This window comes from Ips typographus, linkage group LG4 (genome assembly GCF_016097725.1).
Source record: "Ips typographus isolate SLU linkage group LG4, UJ_Ityp_2.0, whole genome shotgun sequence".
NCBI classification, from domain to species: Eukaryota; Metazoa; Arthropoda; class Insecta; order Coleoptera; family Curculionidae; genus Ips; species Ips typographus.
Genome location: NC_138425.1, coordinates 4,211,401 through 4,225,664, shown reverse-complemented (window position 1 = coordinate 4,225,664; position 14,264 = coordinate 4,211,401). Strand labels below are relative to the sequence as shown.

General features: G+C 30.4%; 1 protein-coding gene across 3 annotated transcripts in view; it reads left to right on the top strand.

Moving 5' to 3' along the window:
* mtt (mangetout) overlaps nucleotides 1-14,264 on the top strand; it is a 172,572-nt gene that overhangs the window by 76,669 nt on the left and 81,639 nt on the right. The window contains exon 2 of one of the 3 annotated variants that reach the window (XM_081979065.1): nucleotides 7,547-8,085. The exons of the other annotated variants lie outside the window; for them this stretch is intronic. Coding sequence (XP_081835191.1) covers nucleotides 7,599-8,085 — 487 coding nt within the window. The 5' untranslated portion in view covers nucleotides 7,547-7,598. The remainder of the gene's footprint in view (nucleotides 1-7,546; nucleotides 8,086-14,264) is intronic. 3 annotated transcript variants of the gene reach the window in all.

The following is a 14,264-nucleotide window of genomic DNA, read 5'->3' as shown; positions in this document are numbered from 1 at the left end:
CCAAATAACTTTCATAGTTCAACGCTCATTTATTTCGTCCTAAACACCTATTTTAACCAAAAACAAAATTTTACCCCTGTTTCGTAGTTTTTTAGCCCGTAGTTTGTTAGCATGAACAAGTTTTAATGCCGTGCAAACGGGTATTAATATCTATTTAAAATTAAAAATACATTTTGTATTCAATTATTATTTTTTGCAAAACCTAATTTTGTAATATTTTACTACGGATAATAAATAAAAATTTACCATTTTTTCTGCCTAAATTAGCAATTTTTTATGCTATATTTGGCTAGTATTCTAATAGTTTTGGGCTCTAAATTCGGTCCTTAATGATATTTTAATGTTTTTAAGAAACTTAATTATTAAATAAAAATGTTCATTCAATTTATATAGCAGCTTAAATCAATGGCTCTCGTAACGCTTTTAAAATGGCAATCCAAAATTTACAACCGGTAAAACCATAAATAATTTTATGACTTCTGCAAAGTTTATTTATTGTTTAGAATTTGCCACGTTTTACAACTTTGTACATTTACAACTGGTTTAAGTCTAACTTGGTAAAATTATTATTATTACCAGCTTTACTTAAACTAACTTTGCTAGAAATACATTTAATTGCCGGGCTATTTTGCAAAATAAAGCTATTTTCCGGCTAAATAATAATGCTCTCCACCGAGATTATTCTAAAGGAACATTTCGGTCCTAGTTTGAAGTTTTCTGATATTAATCGTAGGGTTAGGACCCCGAGACATATTTCTTGTAAATCCGGCTGTGACCCTTGAATTGATTGCCTCGGAGATTCCTTAAACTTCCACTCGGTAAACATTTGCATTTTGTTCTTTTCCTCCGTCCGGAAATCTCTTTTAAAAATGTGACATTACATTAATTTTCCAACGATGAGAGTGATATTTCTAATGCTATCCGAGGTTTATTGCGGCATAAATCCGAAAGAAAGTTTCAGAAAATTAAAACTTACAAGGCAGTAACTCTCACGGAGATAAAGACAAAAAAATTGAGTAATAAAAACTTTGGCGCTTCCGTTGTGGAAAGCGTTAAATTTTTATTGCTCACAATTTGTTTGAAAGTCTCTGGAAGGTGCCACTGAACAAGTCAACTTTTGTGAAAAATACCACTAAAAAAATTACAAATAACATCGAGTTTCCAGTTTAATCTTCGTGCAACTGAAGCAATTTACTTAGACGTTGACTAAACAGTTGCAAAATTTAGGTACGTAGTGTAATATTTATGGAAAAAGTTAATCTACCAACTTTGTATACACTTTTTAAGTATTAAGAATGTTCTATCAATCTCCAAGCTATCCTAAAACCACATAAACATCACCGAAATCAATTTTTCCATTTCAAAAACGCCAATACTTAAAATCGTCCCGGAAAAAACGATTGACCTGGTTAATGCGTCAAACAGTTTGTTATACTTCTTCCAATTCTGAAGATCGAAACAAAAAAGGAACTCACAAAATTAATTACCGTCAGGACAAGATAGGTATCGGTAATAAAATTTGATATCCGTTGCTTTATGTGTTTCAAAGCATTTTATTACAAAGTTTTATAGCCTTGTTGTCAAATGTCAATTTATAAGTGTTGCTCGTAAAGTCGGAAATCAATGAAAAGTTAATCTCTTGATCTACAGGGTGTCCCTAAAATGTGCGGAAAAAATGTTATCACATGGTTCCTGAGACTTAAATATGACGATCTAACCCAACATTAGTCCCAAAGTAGATAATATCGGAGATACAGAGTGTCTAAAATACAAATTAGTTTTAGTTTTTCGTAAATAATTTTTTTAATAATAATTATCGTATGGTAAGATTTAGAGAAAGCTTCGTAACTTTTTTGAAACACTCTGTATTTAACTCTAAATTAAAAATATTTATTTACACTTTACTCTTTACACCGAGAAAATGCGTTTGTGGCAATGGTAAAAATATGATGTAATATGCCAAATAGGGTGCCCTTATAAGGGAGCCACGCCCTGAAACTGTTAAAAATCGTTTACTTTCAAAGTCACTCCGAAAACAGTGGTACCTGGAGCAATTTGTATACCAGATTCGAGTTTCTAAGGTCCAAATTGCTATATAAAACTAAAAAAAAAAACAAAAAATACCATGGAAAAAGCCTCATTTGGACAAAATTTTGGTGCATCATCCATTAAATCGTGAATTACTCGATTATTTGAAACTTTTACTATAAACAAATCACATGTTCATAGATAGGTAATCAATAGGGCTATCACATGACGTTGAACAGGCGTCGCTGTCTCATTGGCCGCAAGGATGCCTCAAAATTGATTGATTTTTTTGTACATTTTTGCAGATATCTTGAAAACTGTTTAATGAATCAAATCATCAACAAGGTACACTTTTTTATGTAAAATTAGAGAATCATAATTTTTCATTTTAATTTTAATTTTTCATTATTCACCATAGAAAATTGGGCTGAATTTTGAAGCCAATCTTCAGATATAGTTAGATCTTCATATATTTAAGTCTCAAGAACATTGTGGTAGCATTTCTTCCGCACATTTTATACAGAAAATGAGCTCTGGCGTATGCTTAAAGGACTTTAAAAAATTCACTTTCTTGGAGTTTGGTTATACAGTAAATTTTAATATACTCTTAACTGTTATTCCTTCCTTAAGTCTCTATTTTCTTTAAATCACTTCTTATAGGTTACCGCAAGGGAAACCTTATAAAGTGCCATAAATTCAAATAATATTCAGGGCTATCACGTATACGTAGGGGACTACTTTAAAATTCGTGTTCTCCGTAAGCAAAGATTACTTCTTTAGGGCCAGGTAGGAAGTTAGTATCTTTAGAAAAGCTTGAAAATATTTTCAAGAGAATTAGTAAACGCGATATTCATAATTTATGGTCTTGGCTCAAATTGTCTGCTACATTAAGGTTCGTTTTGATGACTAAGATATAATTCTTCTTCAAATTAGCCTTTGTACGAGTGATGCGGCATTATGTTGACCTGTTATGGTGCGTCATACTCTAATAAGTTATGCTACTAAATCTTCAAAATCACTAAGTAAAATTTAATAGTGTTTTTGCTTCAATGAGTTCCTTACACGCCAGTACAATTTAAGAAATTGCATATTACTCAATTACTAACAATTTTACCGTTATAAAGCATGTGTTGTTACATTTCACGTAGCTAACGATCACTTATTAATAACGAGGAAAATAATTTTAATGAAGGAAAGTTACATGCTACAAGTAATTATTAGACCATCGGCCTTCACCTTCTTGCATTTCCAGCTACGTTTGTCAACCGATCTTAATCTATAGCATTTTTAATGAGGCGAATAATTTATACCCATCGGAAACAATTTTCCTGTTCGTGAGGCAACATAAATAGAATCGCAATATCATGGTTAGACCACACGGTTTTGTGGTAAGAAATTATTAAAACACTAAGCAAACTACACTTCTTTTAGCTATGCTAATTATCTGTATATTAAATTCTTCGTCATTATGTTTTCTACTTGAACTGATTGCATTTTTAATTGATCGTAATTTATTCCGGGTAAGAGCACTTGGTGTAGCCCTGTGGGATTCAAGATAACGAGAGAATGATTAATGACTGGATTCCCTTATTTCATAGGGTGTAATTAAAAATAGCATTTCTCTCGATATTTTTCGCTTTTAATGCACTAATATTAGACTTTTTGTATCAAAATCAACTGTTGTTTTGTTAACTTTATTAACAGTTAATGAAAAAAGTTACTAAACAGTTTAATGATTAAAAAGCCCATAAACGTATATCTTGTAAATCCTTAAAAGAACATTGAGACTGTTTTTGCTCGAGAATCTCTTTATTTGCAATTTAAATACACCCCAATGATTTAAGATGGATTTTTACGGCCTTCCAGACGACTTGATTTCTATTTCAATTGCATTAGTATAAAAAGGGAATCAGGGAAAAAAACCTTAAAGACGTAATAGTGATTGTAAAAAAAAATATTTGGTTTAATTGACTTTTGCTATAAAAAAAAGTCAAAACAAACATTAACACGCATTAATGTGCGAAATTTGGAATATACAAAGTGTTTTATGTACGTCTATATAAACTATATTTCAAAAATGCTTCGTACAGAAATACAGAGTGTTAAAGTTTTTATTTTCTTTTTAGTTTTTTCTTTATAATTTTTACAGTTTTTGAGATATTTAGCTTAAATTTGGACTATATGTATCTTGTCATGAATGTGGTTAGAAGAACTTTTTTCAAAACTTTACAGGATGTTATTTGTTGGGCTCCATTTTTCCTTCCAAAACAATTTTCTGTTGCGCCAATGATTTTCTTAATTATTTTTTTCTGTACCAGTCACTGTTTTCGAAAAAATTGCAAACTTTTGCACTAAAATTAATAAAAAAAGTGTACTCTTTTGCACGATTTTATAAAAAACATATTTCAAAGTAATTCAAATCAAACATGGGCAATCATTTTTGCATTTTCATTCAATATTGAAGATATTAATATTGTACCAATATTGTCATAACGTATTAATATTGTTACAATGTTTCAATATTGTTTAAGTATTGCAAAAACAATTTAGCAACATGAAGTGCTATTAGGGTGCCTTTACGATAAACGCACATCTTTTAATAAAATCTTGTATATTCATTAATTATTGTAGTGGATTAAAATAATGTGTTTTTGTTTATTGAATTAAAAATAATGTATTTATTTAGAAAGCAGTCCTTTCTGAAATTGAATAAATTTTAATGGTCTGATTTGATTATACCCTGTAACGGCTAAGAGAATAAGAGATTGTTAATTTTGAGATAATTGTTTCCATTTCCAATGGTTCTCTCTTCTTAGAACATGTGTAATTTGGCAACTTTTACACCTGTAAAGGCTTGTATGGATTTCAGGACATACGCGAACATTTATGAAATCAGCTTTCTCTCTTACTGTTAAATCAATGACATAAGTCTCTCTTATTAGCCTAAACAATACAATATACTATTAAACTAACTACTAATACAGGAAAAACTTGTTTTGCAACACGATACACAAAGTCTTTAATATTTATTTCCGTAAAAAAACAACTTTCTTCACAATTTTTCCCCCAAGTTGCACTTTATGGGCACTTTATTTTAACTGTTTTCAACTTAGTTAAAGCACAGATATCATCCTTCATTTCAGATCCGTCAGTCTAATACCTAATAGGTGGGTAAAGTTTTACTCTTAACATCTAAAGTTTAAAAGTTGCCGTTGCTAAAATCACAACCCAGAAAGTTATATTGATTGAAATTATTGTTAAAGGGAAAACAGTGTAATTTCTGTTTCCGGATTACGAGCTTTGTGGGTTTGACACATAAGGTTATAGATTTTTTAGATGGTAAGAGTTATTAGTATACTCTAGAGGAAAATGTTAAGTCAAGAGATTAGAGGGAAAGTTGTGATTGTTTCAAAGTAAATCACATTTTTAAGATAAACGTTAATAAGTATCATGATAGTCAAAGTGAAGACTATTTGCGAAACCACTTCAAAATTAATGTCTACTATACAATAATTAATAATTCGATTTTATACTCGTTTATTAACTTTTTAGAACCTATAAATTAATGCAGCAATCGGTTTCACACTTGCGGCTAATGGTGAATATTATAATTAATTTTCATTAAGCCTCATAAAATATAATACAATCATAAATTATTACGAGTGTTTGGATTACCGACTAGCAGAATATTTCTCTTATTAATGAACCTCATTATGGCAAATTGAAACGGTAAAATAATGCATTTAGTTTACTATTAGGCATAGTTTTGTTTTTTAATTTATTCCCACCAGAAACATAATATTAGTCGTTGGAGACACAATTATGCATGGTGTCTTCTGTGAATTCTGTGAAAATATGGCTATTTTAAAAAAAATGTAGAGCTCAAGAAGCAAAATATTTTCATAGTTTTATGGAAAAACTATGTGTTTTTAATACAAATGTATGTAAGTGTCACTGTTTTAGAATTGTCCTTAATAATGGCAAGCCAATATGTGCAGTATTTACGTAAATCTTAGTACAATGCGTAGTTGTTGGTGATTGGCCAAAAAACCAGCTTTCAGCTTGCTGCTGAAAAAATATTGCTGTATTACCATTGTTATTACCCAAGTCGTTAACGTTAGTACTCTGAAACCCGAAACAACCCTGCATATTTCTATATAATTTCCTGAAATTATGTAGCACAGCTAGCGGTATTTTCATCCTTAAACATAGCGAACTTACTCCAAACAAACTCTAATTACCTTCCTACTTAAAATATCAATTTCTAAATTAAATATACCCCATTATGGTAAGAATAATATGGTAGTAAAATATTCCATTCGGGTGCAATGTTTGTATACATGTTTTGCTTTTATTCGGTTTACGTTTGATACAAAACAGAACTCGAACAATGGAAAACTCGTTTTGCCCAAACTCGGTTTGAAGCTCATTTTCGTAGTTTTGACATATTTCATGGATTGTTTAGGAAACATTTTAAAATGCTCTAAAATGTATGTCTGTTATGGTTCACTTTTGCTTGCTAATAAGCTTTTAGTTCATATAGCAAAAATTCTTTGCACAAATTTGGACAAAAATGATGTTTATTTATTGTTTAAATTAAAGCTATTTCGATCTTAATATCCAAACTAAAATGTTTATAATTACAAGCTACCAAGCAAAGATGAACCATAATAATACTTAAAAAAATCAAGTTGTCGCTGCCACTTATGTCAAAATTGTCAAAAATTATAATAAAAATACAAAGATCAAGGAGTCTAGTATCCAGTACTTGCAGTTTGCATTGTTACAAAATGTTTTCTGATTTGCACTATAATGATCATCAGTTTGACAGTTGTCATGTGACTATTATTTCTACATGTAAATGGTGTTTTAGTCCCGTGACAACTGTCTTATACGTCAAAATGTTATGTACTTTATAATTTTATGGTTTCATTTTGACTGCTGGTGAGGTCTGAGGTCTGAAATATCCTGTGATATGTGACAACTGTCAGAATACCTTTCCATAAAGTGAAAACTGTTACTACTTGATGTTTCTATACAGATCAAATTTGCATAGTTTTTCAAGTCTATCGCTTCATGAAAAATATTTATTATAAGTAAAATAAGTAAATTATAAGTAAATGGTGTTCCAGTATTATGTGACTTTTCCAGAAAAATTTCATGGAAAGTCTAGTCAGTTAGTTTACTTGCAAGGCAAAATTGCAGCAAATACACTGATATCTAAATAGAGTGTTTACTATAGCAGATTTGAATATCTTAAATCTTGATAGATCTCTCAGAGTAGGCAAAGTCTTTACTCAACATCAATAAACTTTATATTGTACTATTACAACTAAGATTTTATTGTAGGTTTATAAGAGCACCCTGGTATTTCATAGAAGCACTGAACTTTTAGTTCAATTATCTAATATGACGGTTGGAAACTAGACCGTGCTGCATAATAATCCACAACGAGTCTTCTCGATGGGCTAACCTAAAATAAATCAAATAGCGGAGCAACAGTTAAATTTTCTTGCAGATGAATTATACACATTATCCAGTATTCAACCTGTAGGATCGTAGGCAGTAAAATGGAAATGAACAGCTACTTTTTTTGTACTATAATTCTGCTAGTCCACTGCAGTTTCGGAAAGAAGGGCTTAGACAAAAACTATAGACATTATCACTCTTTAAAACATATGCACTTCAGAAGTGATAATCCATTTTTCAATGAAAACTACGAGTATAGCAATCCGTTAAACGAGTTCAGAAACGAAAGGCACAAAATACGACACCAACACGAGGAACTGCATTGGCCTATAAAGAAAATTGCGGTAGTTGAAGGAGATATCATACTTGGAGGACTTATGATGGTTCACGAACGTGAAGATACGTACACTTGCGGACCAGTAATGCCTCAGGGTGGTATACAAGCTCTCGAAGCTATGCTATACACATTAGACAAACTAAATTATGCAGAAAACAAGCTGCTTCCGAACATTTCGCTTGGAGCGCACATCCTGGACGATTGCGACAAGGACACTTACGGACTGGAAATGGCCGTGGATTTCATCAAAGGTAAGTCCAATTAAGTAAATTAGCCATTAGGGAGGCGCACTTTTCGGCTTAAAACGTCCGGATAATTCTTAATAGAGTGCGCGTTCGGTATGCAGAACCGCCAAGTTTCAGACTTAACCAAACCGCAATACACATAGATTAAGTGGTTTAGTGCGCTAAATGTTAACCTCAATATTTGCCCGACTTAAAGCGAGGATAGGAGTCGACAAATATTTGAATATGCATGTGGGGCTCTATTTTCGATGTAGCTTCGACTATGAATGGTTTAGGACGGTTTAAGGGACCTTCTGTCAATAATAGTAACCCAATTAGGCAACCTCATAGATATGGAGATTTATGTCGCGTTGATCTACGGTCAGTATCGAAAGGTAAACAAGAACCTTAACCTGGAGATTTTAGACGAATAAAAGCCAATTACTGACAAACGTGGAAATGTATAGAGCAGTAACATACATCTATAGAGTAAAAATTGATTTTTTGTTATCCGGAAGCCAGTTCAAAACAAACCTCTTACATGTGTTTCCTCAAGGAGTTTTATAGGGTCGATATGGTTGTTTACATGTTATGAGAGGATTGACCTAGTTAGAAACATTGTCTGTTAAAACTTTCAGTATAAATTAAATATAAATTGTCACAGTTTGATGGTTAATCCATTGTAAGAAAAAGTACAACGAAACTTTGCTGCTTGATAATTTAGGTTAGGTTACAGTTCTTTTTAATGAACCTTTAAATTGTAGAATTTGTTCGGTTAAAGCATTTATTAAATTTTTATACATTTATCTGTAATTTAATAATTTTCCGGTCTTTTAAAAGGCGTAGCACACAATAAGGTATTTCAGATTAGCAGAATTATATTTGTTAAAATTTTTGGTCACACCACAGTCAGTAATAAATTATAGTCAATAATAAAATAGTCAATAATAATATTTTTTTTTGTAAATCGTTCGAACACTTTTGACGTAGGGCGCATGAAAAACGCATTGAAGAAATCTATTCAAACTTCAACATTTCCACAATTTGTATATTTACAATCATCTTTTAAAGCACATGTTCAATTGATTTCAATTATTTGCTTTCACACATCATGGAAATAAAAACTGCAATAATACAAGAACTCTGAAGAAAACTAAAACTTTCTTACATCATTTTGTAGGAATATGTCACAGTTTCCCATTTCAGAATGTGTCAAGTTGCCCATTTTTAACAAAGAAAAGACAGAAAAATCCAAGTTGTTTTCCTTTTTGATAAGCACTCATTTTACACAGTACAACTAAACCAACCAAATATACAATACCACATTAAAATATGTTAATTACAGGTTATTACCGGTTTCTCAAACTTCGAAACGAACTGATCTAGTTAAGTAGCTTATGTAGAGTTCTAGATTTGGAAAATTATTGTCATTGGGAAATATGCGACCCCAAAGCGCATCGTTGCGGACATAGTTTTCAGGACAAATTAACCCCAACCCTGAGCACAGTTGAAACAATAGATCGCAGTTTATTTTAGAAATTAGTTTGTGCGAAAGTTTGCAGCTTGCTTAATAGAAGCACGTAGCAATGATAGTCTTTATTCAAAGTAGTTAATAAACGGTATTCAATAACCGTATAATCAACACTGAATAAAATATGAATACTAACTATGAGCTGAAATTACAGTGGTTTTAGAGGAGTGGATATAACTAGTTTTCTGCATTACAGATTTTCAAATATATTAACATCAAATTTTTACTAGAAAAAAGAGGCAAAAAAGGCCATTTTTATGAAAATTTATAGGTTGCCAAGTTCTCTACGGAAATAGCTTAGTATTGATTTATTGTTACTAAATATAAGTAACCCTTAAATTCAGCAAAAGATACGTAATATGAAGGACAGTTTGGCTCTGCCATTTTAAAGACCAACAAATTTATATCAAAAATATATAAAATTATGATAAAAACAGGTTTTTACTTCTCCTGATTGTGAAAGCACCGCCTGCATGTTACATGAAAATCGTTACCAGCGAAAATGTCATTTCATTAATTATTGTTTAAAAACATTTATTAGTAGACATGAAAGCAGAGTAAAAAATTATTCCGGTTGCAACGATACTGCAAATATTCCGCAAATACTATAATTGGCTAGAACATAAATAAACAAATTATCAGTCCAAATTTATAGCATTTTAATAATATGTTCATTTATTATTCATGTGCATTAAAACCATATTGAAAGGGGTGTAGGTCCTATATCTGGTAAAAAAAAAATCTGAAAATTTTGGTCCTCTGTATGGTAACCAACCAAACTTAATTAACTTCGTGCATATTCAGTTTAACAAAAATCTCCATGATTAATGTTTATCTAACATGACAAACTTCTTGCATACAGGTTACAGCTTTCACAACATTATTAATTTACGTAAACTGTTACAATCACTAACTACTTTCAGCTCTGAACTGAACTAAACGTGTGTTGACCTATTTATGACCGAAATTCTCTGTGTGTAAAGTTCAAAGTCATCTAGAGCAGTTTATAACATTTCCGTGAAAACAAAGAGTATTCTGAACCACAATTTCTGTTTCAAGTTTTTCGGTTACAATTTCAAGCTTGAATGTTGTCTATTCCTTGATTTTTTTAACACTTTTAAAAGTTTAAAAAATATACGAGTAACAAATGTATTTTAAATAAAAAAAATCAAATGGATAAACACGTTTGACATTTCGTATTGGTAATAAATTCTCTGATATTGAATGCTAAACACTCGGATTTTGCTGGGGGCAATTGATTTCTGAACGTGATTGACGCTTTGACTTCCATCATAACATTTTTATAGCTGCTCATATTTTTGCTGCGTTTCATTAAACAGATGTTTCATAGATTATTTTCGGGCACAAAACTCAAAAAATAACATAAAACGAAAGCTATTAATAAATGTTTCGCAGTTTTCTTTTTTGACGTTTTTGCACAAATTTAAAACTAAACATTTAATAAGACTTTTATGATTGTTCTTAAACGATTAAGCAAAGTTAAGTAGCAAATTGAATTTGTAGAAAAACTAATTTTGCTTATTTACTGGCACAGTATACAAGAATTTACCCGACAGAATAAATACACTTTTAAGTAGGTCATGTGACTGGTTTGGACCAATTTTATCTTGATAATTTTTAGTTTGTATACTTTAAAAAGGTAAAATTTGTAATTTTGAATTTCACTTTTTTCAAAAGTTTTTCTTTCTGTTTTACACTGGATTTCCCATGTGTGCCTATTTAAAAACTGCGCTTTGGATTCCACAAATGACATTCATGATATCATTAATTTTGGATTTGTAGATTAGTAACTTTTGAAAATTAAAAATGCTTTTTTGAACTCATGTGATTGATTTTTAACAATTTTTTGCCACACGTGACTGATTTTACAACTCACCATACATTTTACTATACTATAAAGTCGCGAACTTTAGATTTACAGATATCACTATTTTTTAAATAGAAGTCTCGTGAATCTTCTTGGTCAATCCTGTTTTCGTAGATTAGTACAATTGCAACCCAAAAATTGTAGCGGAGAAAACGTGACTGACTTTCCGACGCCACTTGAATTTTGCCATACAAAACGCCCATTTTGAGTTACTATACAAATATAGAAATGTAGTTTTTATGGTCACGTGACTGTTTTAAAGCAGTTTGTGACCTGGATTTACTTTTAGGCTAACATAAAAATAGCATTGTGCTGGTCAGTTGACTTAACTACTAAAAGTCAATATAAATTTGTCTTGCAAATTCGTTAAATTTGGATTTGTAAATTTTGCAAAATTAAAAATGGAAATGTTTTTGACCAGATTTGCTTCAGATTGACAATTATTATACTGACAAGAAAATTCCATTTTGAACGTCACGTGACCGATATTTATTCCAAATCATCTAAAATTTTGCTTTATAAAATTTCTTATTAATTTGAGTTATAAAGTTTTAATTTTAATAATTTAAAAATTTAATTTAATAAAGTTTTTAGTTTTAAGTTTTTTAAGTTAATTAAGCCTATAGAAAATAATTGTATTTTGTAGGTCACGTGACTGATTTTGCTCAAAAAAAAATCGGAAATTCCTAATTTGTAAATTTTACGAGCTCAAAATGGAAATTTTTAAATCACGTCATTTATCCAATTTTAACTCGAATAGTGCGAGTAAAAAGAATGCATTTTAGAGGTCACGTAGTTGATTTTACTATTTACCTTCAATTTTGCCTTAAAAAATTGCTGGTTTTAAATTTTTACACAATCCATTCTCAAAGCTACAAAAAAATTAAAACTTTATGTTAATATTTTCCTCTTATTTAGGAGTAATTATTCATATTATACTTGTTCATCTCTTTTGTATTTATTGCTTTTTTAATGTAAAATTTTGAATTTTAAAAATTTTCTCCTTGTAAAAATCTAAGATAGGTTTAACATAACTCGTATATTTAAAAACAATAACATCATTTGTATTGTATTTGACTTCAAAAAGGTGTTATTTGAAGGTGCAATTAAATTTATGAAAATTTAATATCAGAACACAACGGGGCCTTCGCTACAAAAGCTGTCACTCTGGGATTCATATTATTTATTAGAATCTGGGATTATTAAAATTAAGGGAATTTTGTTGTGAAAGGAAACGTTGACATGTTTATGAATAGATGCTAATGCTGATTTATCGATGTTTTGTTGAGGTTGGGACAGACATCAATTGATTTCAGGTTACGGTAAAGTTGATTTCTAAATTGAATCAGTTCAGTCCATTGTTGGATATTTAAATAGTGCTTTTTGTGTACAGTACCGTATTTTAATGGTGCATTTATAAAGAAAGTCACCAAAAAGAAACAAAACTAAAATTCGGATTAAAAGTTGCGCTACTATTTCCGTTTAATGACATTTTGTAAAATAAGGTATTTTGAAAATTTGATTTTACTGGTAAGCAACATGCTGATGGACCTTTCAACAATATATTTTAGACTGTAATGTACAATAGAATTGAAATGGTATATTTCAAAGTATTTGTATATTCAAACATGTTTTATTACTGTGATAATTCCACTTTTATTGAGTTTTTCTGTTATTTCAGTGAAAAACTGACAGGACGTTATAAAATATAATATTATTGCTAAAATGCATTGTTTGACGTAAATTCTAAAACGATATTATGAAAATAAAATAAAATTAACTCGGGTGTTCTACTTTGAAAAACTCAAATATGGATTGTCAGAGTTTTATGAGATACCCTGTAACTATCCAAATATTTGATTTAATCACTGTTTACTTATCTAGATAAATTGCTACAACTTTTGTATTTAGTTGATTCATTATCTTTTTGGATCTACCCTATTCCTGGAGTTTTGACAGTATTGCTCCTTGTATGTTTGTAAAAATGTTTTTTTTAAGGTTATATGACAATTTTTTATGCCTGATTGTCAACTTTCAAAGGAGATATTGAATATTATGAGCGCTACTTTTCTCTTACAAAATTATAAAATCAAAATCTGTAGGTAGTTATGTTATAATCACAAAACTAGAATCATTATGTCTTTATAACGTGTTAAATCGATAGTTTATCAAAACGATTAAAAATTTATCTTTATATTATAATATCCTTTGTTTAAAAAGTAGACAAATGCACTTTGTCTAGGAAATTACACTAGAAATCCTTTAACGGCCAAAAGTACATTATTTTAAATAGGCTACCTTGTATATTATTGCAAAATTAGATTCAGATTAAGATGACCTACTTTACAGCCTGTTATATTCTGTGCAAAGAACGTACAGATCTCAAAATATACAGGGTGAAAGCTTTTAGAGGAATTTAGGAAAGAACACAAAAAGTGAACTATTTTTAATGGGCACTCCCTATATTATTACGTCATTCAATTTAACTGGTCATGAGCTACGCTACAGCCTATCATGTGAGTAACAAAAAATGATATACAGGGTGAAAGTTTCAACTGGAAGCAGTAGGAAGAAGACGACAACGTTCAGAATGAAAAGCGCAGAATGTACAGGAAAGTAAAATAAAGCGAATCACCCTGTACAAGAATTATCCTTCCTCATGTAATCAGTATTAATTTATCTCTAGTGAAGCTTTGTAGAGCAGTTTGTATAGAAACTGAGATTTAGAGTTATGAGATTCATGTCTAGATTAACTAAGGCTAAGAGTTTTTAAACAGATGCATATGA